Source organism: Neolamprologus brichardi, chromosome 7, assembly GCF_056152115.1.
Source record: "Neolamprologus brichardi isolate AB-2024 chromosome 7, ASM5615211v1, whole genome shotgun sequence".
Classification (NCBI taxonomy): domain Eukaryota; kingdom Metazoa; phylum Chordata; class Actinopteri; order Cichliformes; family Cichlidae; genus Neolamprologus; species Neolamprologus brichardi.
In genome coordinates, this window is record NC_142110.1 from 26053229 (window position 1) to 26067227 (window position 13999).

The 13999-nt window shown below is 39.5% G+C and overlaps 1 protein-coding gene across 1 annotated transcript in view; it reads left to right on the forward strand.

The window, feature by feature from the left end:
• Positions 1-13999, forward strand: part of carmil2 (capping protein regulator and myosin 1 linker 2) — a 65153-nt gene that overhangs the window by 37937 nt on the left and 13217 nt on the right. The window contains exons 32-33 of the mRNA XM_087843372.1: positions 8018-8121; positions 12759-13623. Coding sequence (XP_087699498.1) covers positions 8018-8121; positions 12759-13623 — 969 coding nt within the window. The remainder of the gene's footprint in view (positions 1-8017; positions 8122-12758; positions 13624-13999) is intronic.

Here is a 13999-nt window from a genome sequence, read left to right on the forward strand (position 1 = left end):
CTAAGAGATTCACATGAACAGTTTTGCTCTAGAGCGTGTGGCACGAAAATAGCTTTGCTGTTGTTTACAATGAATGCTGTTATTATGTAGGTGCAGTGTTGGGAAGCATAGGGGCTGTAAGGGCAACCTACTTTGACCTCACTTTAAATTTTTATAAAAATAATAAACTATGATGAAGTGGTGTCCATTCATGCGGTCACAGTTTCACAGATAAACTTTGTCCACCATAGATTTAATTATTAAATCTATATACTGGGACACCATTATAGGGTGCACAGCAACCTACTTTTAACCATATGTACATGGTGCACTCATAGACAAATGTAATCACAATTAAAAAGAGCAAACAATACATGCTTTAAACTGTATAATGTACATAGAAGAAGATAAGTTTTAGAAATGGGTATAAGTGGGTTATTGAACTCACCACATCTTACCCTTATAAACGACCTTGAATGCTGTGTTATCAAGGACATAGTTCTTGTCTGATAGTGCTCTTAGTTAACACACATGTGCTCTTTTTTTTGCTCCTGACTGATAGCTCCATATTCAGTATCCTTAGTCCAGTATAGCCACTATCCCTCTTCTAACAAGTCCAAACCATCTCAGCTGTGCCTTTGTCTCCAAACCTGCTCAACCTGAGCTGTCTTTCTGATGTACTCATTTGTAATCCCGTCTCCTGGTCACTCCCAATGAAAACTTAAGCATCTTCACCTTTGCCCCCTCCAGATATGCCTGCTGTGTTTTTGTTAGTGCCACTGCCTCCGAACAATATATCATAGCATGTGAACATTACCTTTCACTCTTGCTGCTATCTTTCTCTCACAAATCGCCCCTGACACTTGTCTCCGCTCACGCTACCCTGCCTGCACTCTCTTCTTCACTTCTCCTGTCCACGGTCCGTTGCTTGTCCAGTTGTTTAAACTCATTCACCTTCACTACCTTCATTACTCCTACTACTTGTATCTTCATGTGCAAAGCTGACCTCCAGTGATAGGATTACAGCTAAAAACTAGCCCGAGGTGTTCCAAAAGTTAAAAAAAAACAATCACTTCTTAGGTCAGATGATCCTAGCTGTTCCTAGGTAACTGTTCCTCATTGCAATAGGAAAGTGGACATTATATGTTTGAGCCTAACAGCTGTGAAGAGGAAGGGAAGTTAGCAAACTCTGCTTTAAATAAAAAAACGACAGTTTTTATTTCCACTCTTTCTTTATTCTCCCCGTAAATAGGGTCAAGGTCACACCAAATGCCAAAGTCAGTAAAAACCACACATTTTTGTAGATTGTTTTCAAACTTCACAACAATACACTTTGGGGGACACGAGTACCCATGTTGGTTAATCATTTGACTTTCATCTTCATTGTTAATGCCCAAAGTCAAAGTTGTCCTTGAAAAACCATATTGAGTAATATATCATATGAAAGGGCATGGCGAGAGCTGTATTACACACTTTTTATTTTTTCAATGTGACTCCCTATAACATCACAATAATGCCATAAAGTCTGACAAAATCACACATTCAACTTCACCTACAATTAGGGAGTACACGACAACGAACAGAGCGAGATCCAGAGTGTATATACACAGAAGGTTATTTAAGGATAATGGACACACCTGGGGAACACAGCTGAACAGAATTATAATTAGAAAAACTGAACATCACACACATGAGACAAGAGACTATCAAAAGAAAACAAGAAGTAACACACACTGAGACTCAGTTTAAGACATGAACTTGACACTGAGACATGGAGACGTGACAGACTGGGCAGAACAGAGGGATGAACACAGGGACAGGACTACAGACGTGTTAATTAGACCAGACAGGGAACATAGACAGAGACAGAACACAGAGAGACATGACAGATATGGGGATATGACTGGAGACAGAAAGGATAATACAACATGAGGGCACTCACATAATAACATCAAGAAATCTAAATTAGAAATAGAAATAATGAAAACTCAGCGGCGCTGGGAAAAACAGAGCTCAAGATTAACCAATACAGAAAACTAATGAAAATCCCTTAATTTCAAAACAAAGAATCACAAGACAAGAACAAACTCAAACTACTGAGTCAAAGACCAAGACCCAGGACCATGACAGTATCTTAAATCTTGAGTTTTTACAGACCAAACCAGAGATTTCAGCCTGTTCTGCTCCAGTCATATAGATAAAGATAATAAAAAACACCATTTTAGTACGTAATGCTTCAAGGTCTTAGGTTGAACATAATAAAACATTAAAGTTTTGTTATGTCCCTTTACCGCTGAAGAGAGTTGGACTCTCTAAGTGCTCTCGGTGACTTCCATATTTATTTGTATTATAGACTAATTTATTTTCATATGACTTATTTATCTTACTTGCCATAGAGTTTATACCTTTTGTCCAAATTTTATGCCATTTTTTAAATTATGTTTACTTTTCTTTTTGATTCTGGACTATTTTATTATTATTATTTATTATTTATTTATTATTACATGTTTCAGATCATCAAAGAAATGTAAATATTTGACAAAGACAACATAAGGAAACACAAAATGCAGTTTCTAAATGAAGGTGAAATAGGACCTGCCTGACAAAGTGGAGTAGACCAAAAGATCCTCAAAAGTCAGACTTGATGCTGCGATTGAAGGAAATTCAGCAAATGAGAAACAAAGGAATGGTCAGTGTCATGACTCCACCATAAGAAAGAGATGGAAAAAAATGGCCTGCATGCCACAGTTCTAATAGTAAAACCACTGCTGAGCAAAATGAACATATAGCGTTGCCTCAGTCTCACCAGAAAACATCTTTATGATCTCTAAGACTTTTGGGAAAATACTCTCGCAAGACAAAAGTTAAACTTTTTGGAAGGTGTGTGTCCCGTTACATCTGGCGTAAAAGTAACAGCATTTCAGAAAAGGAACATCATACCAACAGTAAAATATGGTGATGGTAGTGTGATGGTCTGGGGCTGTTTTGCTGCCTCAGGACCTCAGGAGGTTCATGACCTCAAGCAAAAACGCACTTGGGTTCTGCACCAGGATCTGCAGCATCCAAAACACACCAGCCAGTCCACTGCTGAATGGCTTAAGACAAACAAAATGAAGACTGAGAGAGGACTATTCAAAGTCTTGATCTGAATCTGATTGAGATGCTGTGGCATGAACTTAAGCAGGTGTTTCATGGACAAAAACCTTCCAGGGTGGCCAAATTACAACAATTCTGCAAAGATGAGTGGGTCAAAATTTCTCCACAGCGCTGTAAATGACTCATTGCCAGTTATCACAAACGCTTGCAGTTCTTGCTGTTAAGGGCGGCCCAACCCAGCACTTTTTCACACAGGTTTGTACGTTTGGATTTTTTTTCCTGTAATAATAAACACCTTAATTTAGAAACTACGTATTGTGTTTACTTGTGTTATCTTTTTCTAATACATCTGAGTAGGTACTAGGGCTGCCACAAACTATTATTTTGATAATCGACTAGTCACCGATTAATTTTGCGATTAGTCGACTAATCAGATCATGCATCCACTGGACATAAAACTTACAGCTTATTGTACCAGCATGCATCTGCTCTTATATAACTATCATTAGCTTACAGCTTTAAGTGTTTAAGGTATGTGCTAACTGAAAATAAAGACAAGATGATAGTTTATTAAATTTAAATGAAATTTGCAGATTGTTTCGGTGAAGTTTAATAAACTCATTGTTATCTAAAATATAACGGGACACCGGAGTATATTCTCGAGCATCTCACACTTCTGATAATCAGTTGTGTGCTTGATGTTTATTCAGCTGTGTAAAAACTACAACTTTAATCTCAGCCAAACCGATTTACTCAGGAACAAATAAAATACTGAAAAAAGCCAAACAATAACATTTTTAAGTTATCTAAGTGACTTATATATGTTTAACCTGAGTAGCGAAAGACCGCAGTGGGTTTGAAAACGATTTGCCGGGAGTCCGGTGTTCTCACGGGCTCTAGTGAGCCTTGAACCCCGGCTAGCTATCGAGCTAGTGGGTAACAGATGTCTCCAAAAACATCGGAGCGCTTTTGAAAATATGTGGTGTCTTGATAAACTGAGCAGATATTTGAGGTTTACACAGCTACATTCTTGCCTGAAAATATGTTAAACGTTTATTTTGTGACCCAGAAAGAAAAATAAGAGTAATATTAAAACTAACTAGCTGCCGCCATTGTTGGAAACTGAGCAGGGCCGCACTATGAATTCTGGGATAGGTTGGGCCACGAATAATACACGAAGGGCGCATTTGTCGGCCGCATTTGTCGGCATGCGGCCGCATTTGTCGGAGTCTTCGAATTTGGACAGTCTTCGCCGTGTTGCTGTAACGTAATCGGGCTACAAATGCTGCCACAGGAGGATGCGGTTCCTGAATTTGGACACAGCTACTATACCAGACACTGCTTCTTCTTCTTCGGGGTTTAATGGCAGCTGGCATCCTTGTACATGCAGTGCTGCCATCTTCTGTTTCAGTACGTTATTACACTCTTAAATCCTACTAATCCTGCGTCTTTTGGGATCTTACAAAGCTTCAAACGATGCGTCGACTATTAAATTAGTTGTCGACGATTTTGATAGTCGACGTAATCGTGACTAGTCGACTAATCGTGGCAGCCTTAGTAGGTACTAATGGAAAAGAGGCTAAAAGCGCCCTCTGCTTCCAGATTTCATTGGAACAGGACTGTTGGAGACCCTTACCAAAGTCCCTGATGAAACAACAATTAAAATTTGCAAATTCCAGGAATCTTTGCAACCATTTTTGGGGGGATGAGAATGTCTTCCATTCATCTCTCTCTTTGATGTGGACCACTATGTGCTCTGGAGATCCAGCCTGTAAAGATGGTGGTTCTTGTAGCAGCTCAAAAGCAGAAGAAAAAAATGTCAAAGGGTAGCTGCTTTATGGTTATCTGATTCAAATCTCTGAAATCTGTATAGTGACGGAGGGTCTCGGCCTTGTTCTCCACAAAGAAGAGTCCAACTTCAAGGGGAAGACAATAGATGGATTATTCCTGCTGCCAAGGAGTCATAAATGTAATTCTGGAACAGAATTACATTTGGAACAGTGAATAGGTCAAGAGTCTGAAACTTGACCCTAGGAGACACTTCACCTGTGGGAGAAGGAGATTGTAGACACATGTCATGGGAGTGGAGACTTGATTACTTTTTGGGAAGCCCAGTGAATTAGGAGAATGGTTTTAGCCAAGTACCAACTGAGTCTCAAAAGCATCAAAAATATGCAAACATACATACTCAATGTGATTGCTGGAGAGGATTAGGCATACATGAATCCGTCGCTTCCAGGAAGCCACCTCTGGCAGGCGAATTGATAGTATTTATCCAACTCACTGGATTTTAGCTGTTGGGATAGATTTCTCAAGCTGTTTTGTGGGAGGAGGTGGAGGCATGCAAAGCTGGAGGGGAGGGGGCAAAGACAAATGAGCAGAAACTGGTTTACCATTACATGTCCATGCTCTTTTTGGGTGGGGGTGTGCCACCCCACGTTCTCCCTCTGGACACACCCCTGCACTACATTAAGCTACTATTAGCCAAAATGCTACTTTTCAGCTTTGTTGTTAGGCAGTGAATTATGCTTCGATTGTAACAGTGTAGCTTATAGGTCTAAAAAACTTTCATTGAAATCCAGCTGCTTTTCTGTTGTACTCGTGCAGCATAACTAATGGGAGTGTATTTTTTATAAGGTACTGTAATCCTTTGCTATGTGCTGCCACATGTACAATGTACAGAAAGAACAATGTTAAATTAAATTTTCAACATGGAAGGGATTAGAAAAAGACTTTGTTTTAACACTGCTGCAATCCTACTATTGTAAGTATTTTTTGTGCAGAGTGGGCTTGACCTAGTTAGAATTTGAGCTGTCCTGAAGTGCAGCTTGTTATTGCACAGTTCACAGCAAATGTAAGAACGGTCTATTTCAAAACTCAACAGAATAGCTGAAATGTGTGAAGTGAATAGTCATGTTAGATTACAATAGGAATGCACAGTGATTCCATAGTTGTATTTTAATCAAGACTACATGAACTGCACTAAAGTTAGAATATATGGGAAATTAAAAGAATGCATTTCAAGACTGTTGAATAGGATGAGGAACTTACAGCAGTGTGCTAATTTACTGAATGTTTCTTTAAGACAGTACTTTCATTTCATACAACATGGTAGGATTTCCCTTTATAATCCTTATAATTACAGTAACAATATCAAAGTAGGAGGAACAGAAGCTCTTTGCAAAATTATACTCTTTTACTTAAGAAAGAAATTAATGCAGTTAAAAGGTGAATAAAAAGAGAAAAAAGGGACTAGGACATGATATGAATTCAGGGACCTACACACAGGAAAAGAAAAGTAGCAATACGGGACCTATAATTGACATGGGATGTCAATGAAATTTAGTGACTAATAGCAATGACAAAGGAGTTTGGTTGATACTGAGTTTAATTTAACTCAATTTTGAGTCGATGTTTTGATACGACATCTATCAGAGAAAAGAAAACCATTGATTGAATATGACAGTGTGGTAAATACAGTACATGGTCACCTACATGACAATGCACAATGAACAAATCTCTTACATGTGGCTCACAGTGAACAGCATTTCTCAGTCTGGCTCCATCATACTCCAGATAAATTCACTTCACCCTTTAGCTAGACTTTGAAACAAACAGGTGATGATCTGATTGGTTTATGGGAAAACTGAAGATTTTAAAAAATAATTTAAAGAGCAGAATAACCCTTGATTGTCAAACTGCATGTACAGTGAAATTGTGGGAATTGGGCAGTGTTTCCAGAAGCACAACAATACCGGGTTGATGCGTGGAGCGAACGGAAGAAGTGTTTAATACGCTGCCCTCGAATTGGCGCCTATCAGATATTACAGTGATAAGAACACTTGATCTTAGCCAAAAGGCTGACAACTGATAAAAGCTGCAAAAGTATACAAAAAGAGATACATTCGATGTTCATTGTTTCCAGTGTTTGTTTGTTTGGGGTTCTTTTTGTCATTTAATTCAAAATGTAAGCTTTTATATGGTCTATATTAATTCCACAGAAAGTCAGCACTGTTGACAGATGGCAATCCCTGCTGGAAGTCAGTATGTCCATAAAGCTTGTCAGCAGATGGGAGCATGAAGTGGTCTAAATATCCTGGTAGATAGTTGTGTTGATTTTGGATATAAAAACAGTACTGACCAACCACCACCAACACCAGCAGACAACATGGCACTCCAAATCATCGTAGGCTTTGGAAATGTTACACTGAACTTAAAACCTCTTGGATTCAGTGCCTCTCTACTCGTATTCCACACTCTAGCAGCATGATTTCTAAGTCAAACCCAGGTAAAGATGCTTCTCATGTTGCCTATGGTTCAGGAGTGGCCTGATACTTGGATTGTAAAAGTTGTAACCCCTTTCCTAAAGACATCTGTGCATAGATGTTCTTGATGCTCTGACAGCAGCCTCAGTCCACTACTTGTGAAGCTCTCCCACACACACTCACATCAATACTAATGTTCAATTTAGAGTCACAACCCAGTGACCCACAGTCACCTAGAGGGTTTCCAGGGAAGTGATAACATGCAAACTGCACAGAGGAATGCCCCAGCTAACGTGAAGGTTTGAAAGAGGAGGCAACTGTGCTAAGCCCGCTCGCTGTCCGCTCCACCCCAGGCTCTGTGTGTCTGCATTTAGTGGTCAGATGGAGGCAGTGTACAGATTATGTGCAACAACCAGTCTGTGGAAAGTCCACATGAAAGATACAGCTTGACTTTCCTAGTATTTGTTAGCTTACTTCATTTCTAACAGAAAATGTGTTTGTTTGTTTTTTAGCTAACACATTATTGATGTGCCACTAGGTGGCAACAAAAATTATCCTTTTTTTTACAAGGCTTCAAATCCCTGGTGTCTGTCTGACAGTGAGGAGAATGAAAATGCAAGCACAGCTACACACAATGCATGGTTTGCATACTGTACATTATATTGTATTGCTTACAGGAGGCGGTGTCAAAGGTGGAGAATGAAGCTAGTGAGGAGATGGGCAGAGTGGATGAAGGAGTGGAGGAGTTCTTCACCAAAAAAATCATCCCTGACTATGCACTGTGAGTTGACCTAACACACACACACACATGCACAAGAAATGCATTACTCTTCACCAATTATTAACTTGAACTTAAATTTGAACTACTTAATTTTCAGCAGTATATCGTATACTGTCAAATTTAGTATTGCTGAAAAATTTGTTTAAATTCTGTTTTACGGTCAACAATGTTAATTTGGCTATTACCAAAATGCAGTGCTCAACTGGAGTTATGATGATGATGATCAGGATAAATGAGTAGAGATCAAAGAAAGTCAACCAGATGAAATACACAATTATGCTACAAGATTTTTAAGAAAAAATGTAGTTATTCCTCGAGCCAAAACTAATTTTTTGAAACTCTCTGTTATATTTAGATCATCTTTTAAGTGTAACAAACTGCTTTATGCAATTAGAGAACTAGCTACTATTCGTAATAAAAAAAATTTTTAAAGTCCATTTACACAGTTTTGAATTATTGTAAATATTGTAAGAGGGCAATGCTGTGACCTGTTTTTGATTCGTCTGTATTGTGCCTCAATGTTATTGATATTTGCATGCTGATATTTTTACAATTGTAAAACCTTACTGTGGATGTAAGAGCCAAATCATGTGGACATCTTTGCATCTGCTTTATTGTGTAATGTTTTATTAGATTATACTTGATGACTTGGACCCCAGGAAGACTAGCAACCACTACTGTGGCTTCCTTATATATAATTAAATACATAAATAAATACATTGACCTGAGTCAGATACAAACATACAACCATGCATATACACACAACATTTCACACACACAGTATTTGTACATGAATACCAGACACCACATGTGATGACTGAGGTGTACACACAGTTTTCTGGAGCTGAATGAAAGGATAAGGAGGAGATTAAATAAAAGTTATTATGACAACCTGAGGTTATTAGCTTTATGACAGTTTTCCTTATTGTGTTGTTTTTTCAGTCAACAAATTTCAACAAGAAAATTAGTATTAAACAGACTGTAAACGGAATTTCAAAAATTTAAATTCTCCAAATCTTTAAATTCTCTATATTGACTTCCTAGGTAATATATTCCTAAGACATATAGCTGGCTTACAGGTACAGATGATCAGTGACCATATAAATGTTATAAGCTGCACACTAACAGCTCTTTAGTCTGCATGAAGTGCTGCTCCTTGAGCTTGGACTAATGCTGCCAACGTTGTTTGTTTCCCTATTACTCACGCTAGGCACCCACTGCACACAGTATTGTCATAACATCACAAAGTTGAATGTTTTTAAAACTGTTTTCAGGACTATACCTTCCATGATCCCCTCTACTTCACAATATCATCAAACTATGTTTTTTGCAATTGTTTTGATTAGATCATTGGTATTTAAATTCTAGAGACAATAAGTGTGAGGACAACCTGTCAGAAAAGAGAAAAGAGGAAAAAACTCCCTTTGAATCCCAAGTCAGGGAACTATGGCTGTTTATTTTTCATCCTTTGATAATCTCAAACCTGACTCAGTAGACATTTTGTTCTACTACAGAGATTACATATAATTACAATGTTGTAACATAGAAAATATTCATCTGACTCCCATACGAACACTATGGGCAGTAATGACGAAGTCATAGTGTAAGCACACATGATTAGAATTCAATGACAGGCATCTCTCCCTTGGACCATTTTGATCCCTAGTTGAGCACATTTCATCCAACATCCATACTTTTGATGACATTGTCTTAACCCAGTCATGAGGATTGTATCAGATCTCATTCAGATATATTTTTTGAAATGAAACTCGTGTAACTGGCAGGTGCAAAGAGAAATATGTGACCTAACAAAGTAAAACAGGAAGTAACTTTCTAAACATATTCTCAGAAACTTGACACAAAGGAACACTAAGGAGGCAAGGAAAACAAATCAATTTAGTTCACTTTGATTTCTAAAGCACCAAATCCTAATAACAGTGGCCTCAAGGCGCTTTGTATTGTAAAGTAAAGACCCTAGAATAATAAAGAGAAACCCCAGCAAACGGAGGCGCCATTATGAGCAAGTAATGGCGGGAAGGAAAAACTCCCTTTCAACAGGAAGGAACCTCCAGCAGACCCAGGCTCAGGGAGGGCAACCATCTGGCATTACCAGATAAGGTTAGGTTTAAGGGTATGCTTGGCTTTATTGGGTTTATTTTACATTTTGAGAGAATCAAATTAAGTCTAATAATAGATTAAATGTTGTGTTGAGGCTGTCATTTTTAGGTCTACATGGTATTGAAATCCCCCACAATAATTATTTTATAGATGAGCACTAAATGAAATAAAAAGTCTAAGGGATCAGAAGGAAGGAAACTCTGTTATATTCAGAGAGTTTCACACCGCCCCCTCGGCCTGTGCTTCGAGGTTTCTGATGGTTAGAATGACCCAGGGGTGTTGATTCATTTAAATTAACATAATCATCCTGCTTTAACCAGGTTTCTGTAAGGCAGAGTAAATCGGTGTGTTGATCCATTATTTATTCAAGACAGAGACATAATGTTTAATAATCCACATTTCACTGTTTTACTTTTTGGTGCAGTTGTTGATAATATTGTTCTTCCTTCGTGATATTTTAATGTTTTTTGCAAATTTTTGGTTTGTTTTTGGTGGTCTGGGAGCAGACACAGTCTCTAAGGAGATGGAGTTTTGGAAAGAAAACAACACAATCAACTCAGATCATGACATCTGGGGCTTTCAACTGTATTTCACTGTCTTTGTTTTTTAATATAACTGGTGTGGGGCAATGGCATGACAGGTTATGTAAAGGGCGAGTCCCCCATCCGTATACAGGGATGGTGGTGCTCTTTCTTCAGCCATCCACTGACTGCTGGTCAATAACCTTTATCTTCATAGCAGATTCTTTTTTTAGTGTTTTTAATTACTGTTCACAGACAGCTGACATTTCTTTCTGATGTCCAGCGTCCTTTTGCTGAAGTGGTTGTAATGAGGCTGTGTTCTTCACAGCTGTTAAATGGGATGTCATGACTACAGGTTTGTGCTTTGGTAATATACGGACTATTCAAGGTATCCCCGATTCCTATCCCCGCTACCATAGGGCGAAAGGCAGGGCACACCCTGGACAGGTCGGCAGTCTGTCGCAGGCCTAACACATAGAGACAGACAACCATTCGCACTCACATTCACACCTATGGGCAGTTCAGAATTACCAATTAATCTGACCCCACTAACTGCAAGTCTCTGGACCGTGTGATTGACGTTGTACTTTAAACTGTAAACAGTAAAACTTTGTTGTTTTCACTGTAGAGGATGTGCACATATTAAGGGTGTAACTATTACACTGTGTAATGTGCATTGTTACCACATACAAAACTCAAGCTCTGAGTTTACATGCTACCTTAACTACTGTATATGCCACAACTACTGTAACTATCATTATTAGTAGTAGTAGTATTATATGTCCGCCTCTCCAGGGGATACTTGGAGTATGGTTGCTGTAGTAACAATAGACATTTTTGGTCAGAAACATATTTTCAGTGCTTCTCATTCATCTTGGGAAGTCCCGTGCTTGTGTATTTTACAGCATAACTGCGGGTTTATGGTTCGTGGTTCAGGGTCATATGATCCAGCCCCAACTATAAGCTTAATGTTAAAGAAGAGAGGGTGTCTGAAACCAAAGATGTTACCACTGTACAGGAGTCTGAGGATGAGGTCTATAATAGGACTGGGTCCTTAGTGCTTAGTTTTGATGAAGGATTTCAAATTCTATTCTGGATGTAGAGATAATAATATGGGGATAATATGGATTTATGGATAATAATATGGGGTAAAATACAACTGTTTTGCAAATTTCTGTCAGTACTCTCACTAAAGCATTTTGAACACCAGTAAATCAGATTGACCCAGCTTGATTCCTGACCACTCCGTATGTGCGATTTACATTTGAATTATTACTCAGGCTTAATGTAAACATCCGTGATTGAAAAAATCGACTCTTCCAGTAAATGTAAGAATCAGCCGTTTCATGGTTGAATTAAGACCATATAAGAGCCATTACACCAGAATTGCCACGTCAGAACAGCAGTTTGTAGCATTTTTAGCTTTTACACAGTAGACAGGAAAGTAGGAAGAGAGCAACGTGGAATAATGTGGAGATAATATGGAGGGCATGATCTGGGATGGACTCAAACCCAGGCTTCTGCAACCTTTTAGTTGAGCATTAGCGGCACCAGGTCAGAACAGCTCTGTTGCTGTGTTGACAAAAACATGTTATGTTGGTGTAGCAGGTGTGAACTTCAAACAAATGTCTTTCCCTTTGGTGTTAGCATCCTTCATTTTCTCTATACTAAGCTAACTCTCCCTAAGTAAAGACAAAACTACATACACCTGACCGGGCTCATATCCACTCAGGACCAGAAGCATGATTGGACTAATATATGTATTTATTTAACCAACGGGTGAAGCAAATTTTACGTATATTACATAGAAGTCCAGGCGTAGCTTCCAGGTTTTTTGTCAATCTGTCAGTCATTTAGGAGCTGTTTTTGCCCTGTGTGATGTTTGCATGCATGTTAGCTGTGTGCCTGAGCTCAGCATGTCTTTGGTCCTGTACCAGTAGTTGTAGTACTGAATGTCTCTTCTTGTCTGTTGCTCTTTCTGCTGTTTTCCTGCTGCAGAAAAGGCCAGTGGGAGGAGTCAAACCCTGCCCAAGCCACTCCCCCAGAGTCAAGCTCCACCCCCTCAGTCTCAACCCCCTTGTCCTCTACGTCTGACATTATCACCTCCTCTACCACCACTCTCACTTCACCCTATGCATCCACTGACATGTCCTTCACATCCACTGATGTTCCACCCCTCTCTACCTCCATTCCATCCACCTTTTCTTCCATCACCACCACCACCACACTTCCCACCAAAAATATCAAGAAAAAGTTTGGTGACTTCTTCGCCTTCAAGAGGGCTCGAGTTGCCCGAGCCACCAAGGCAAGTGGGGGAGAGGGAGGAGGAGGAGAAGGGGTGAAGGTCAAAAGGACCTCCATTGCAGACCTCATTCGACCCCTCCGTGAGGCCAAAGAAAGGGAGAGGGAGAGGGAGAGGGACAAGGAGAGAGAGAAGGAGAGAGGGGCAAGGTCAGTGGAGGATGCTAACATTTCTAATGATGCCACCACCACAGAAGGAATCTCCGCCACCAGCCAACATCTTGCAGGCGATGTGCGGGAAAAGAGATCGCCTGCCCAGACGTTAACCATGATGATGCCACCCAGTGAGACCACTCCCTTGTATCCCACCATCACAACAAGCCCTGATCTCACGACTACTGTACTTTCCAATCTGGAGGAAGAGGCAGCTCCTGTCTTGCCAGCTCGCATGCCCAGTCCTGTGGTCACTCGCACTCTGACTGAGCAGGACAAGCAGCTGGTAGGGACTCCATATGGAGAGAGGAGACTAAAAGTGACCAAGAGGGCACTGAGAGAGGGAAAGAGCCAAAGTCTCATACTGTTGACGGGATTAGAGACTGATGACAAGGATACACCCACTAAGGTCAGTCTTGTGATACCTGTAACATCATAATAACAGTAAATTATGAGATGAATCTCTATGGGAACCAAGGTTTCTAAAAAAGCTAATGTCAGAGACAAGCCTTTATTTTGAATTTCTCTTGTTTTAAGTCTAATTTTAGCATATTAAGGTAGAACCTTTCCCTGTTCTTTGACCTGCTCCCAGTTTATATTGTAAGTGTTACTATTTGTTGTTGATACAGAGTAAACACTTCCTCAAAGGTCAACCTGTTGTTATGATAAATTTACCACATTATCACTTTCGTCGCCTGGATATGACCAGTACAACAACACAGTCGCGTCTTTGCTGTGCTTGTGTGTTAACACAGTGATGCCCATTCTCATAAAACATCTACTCT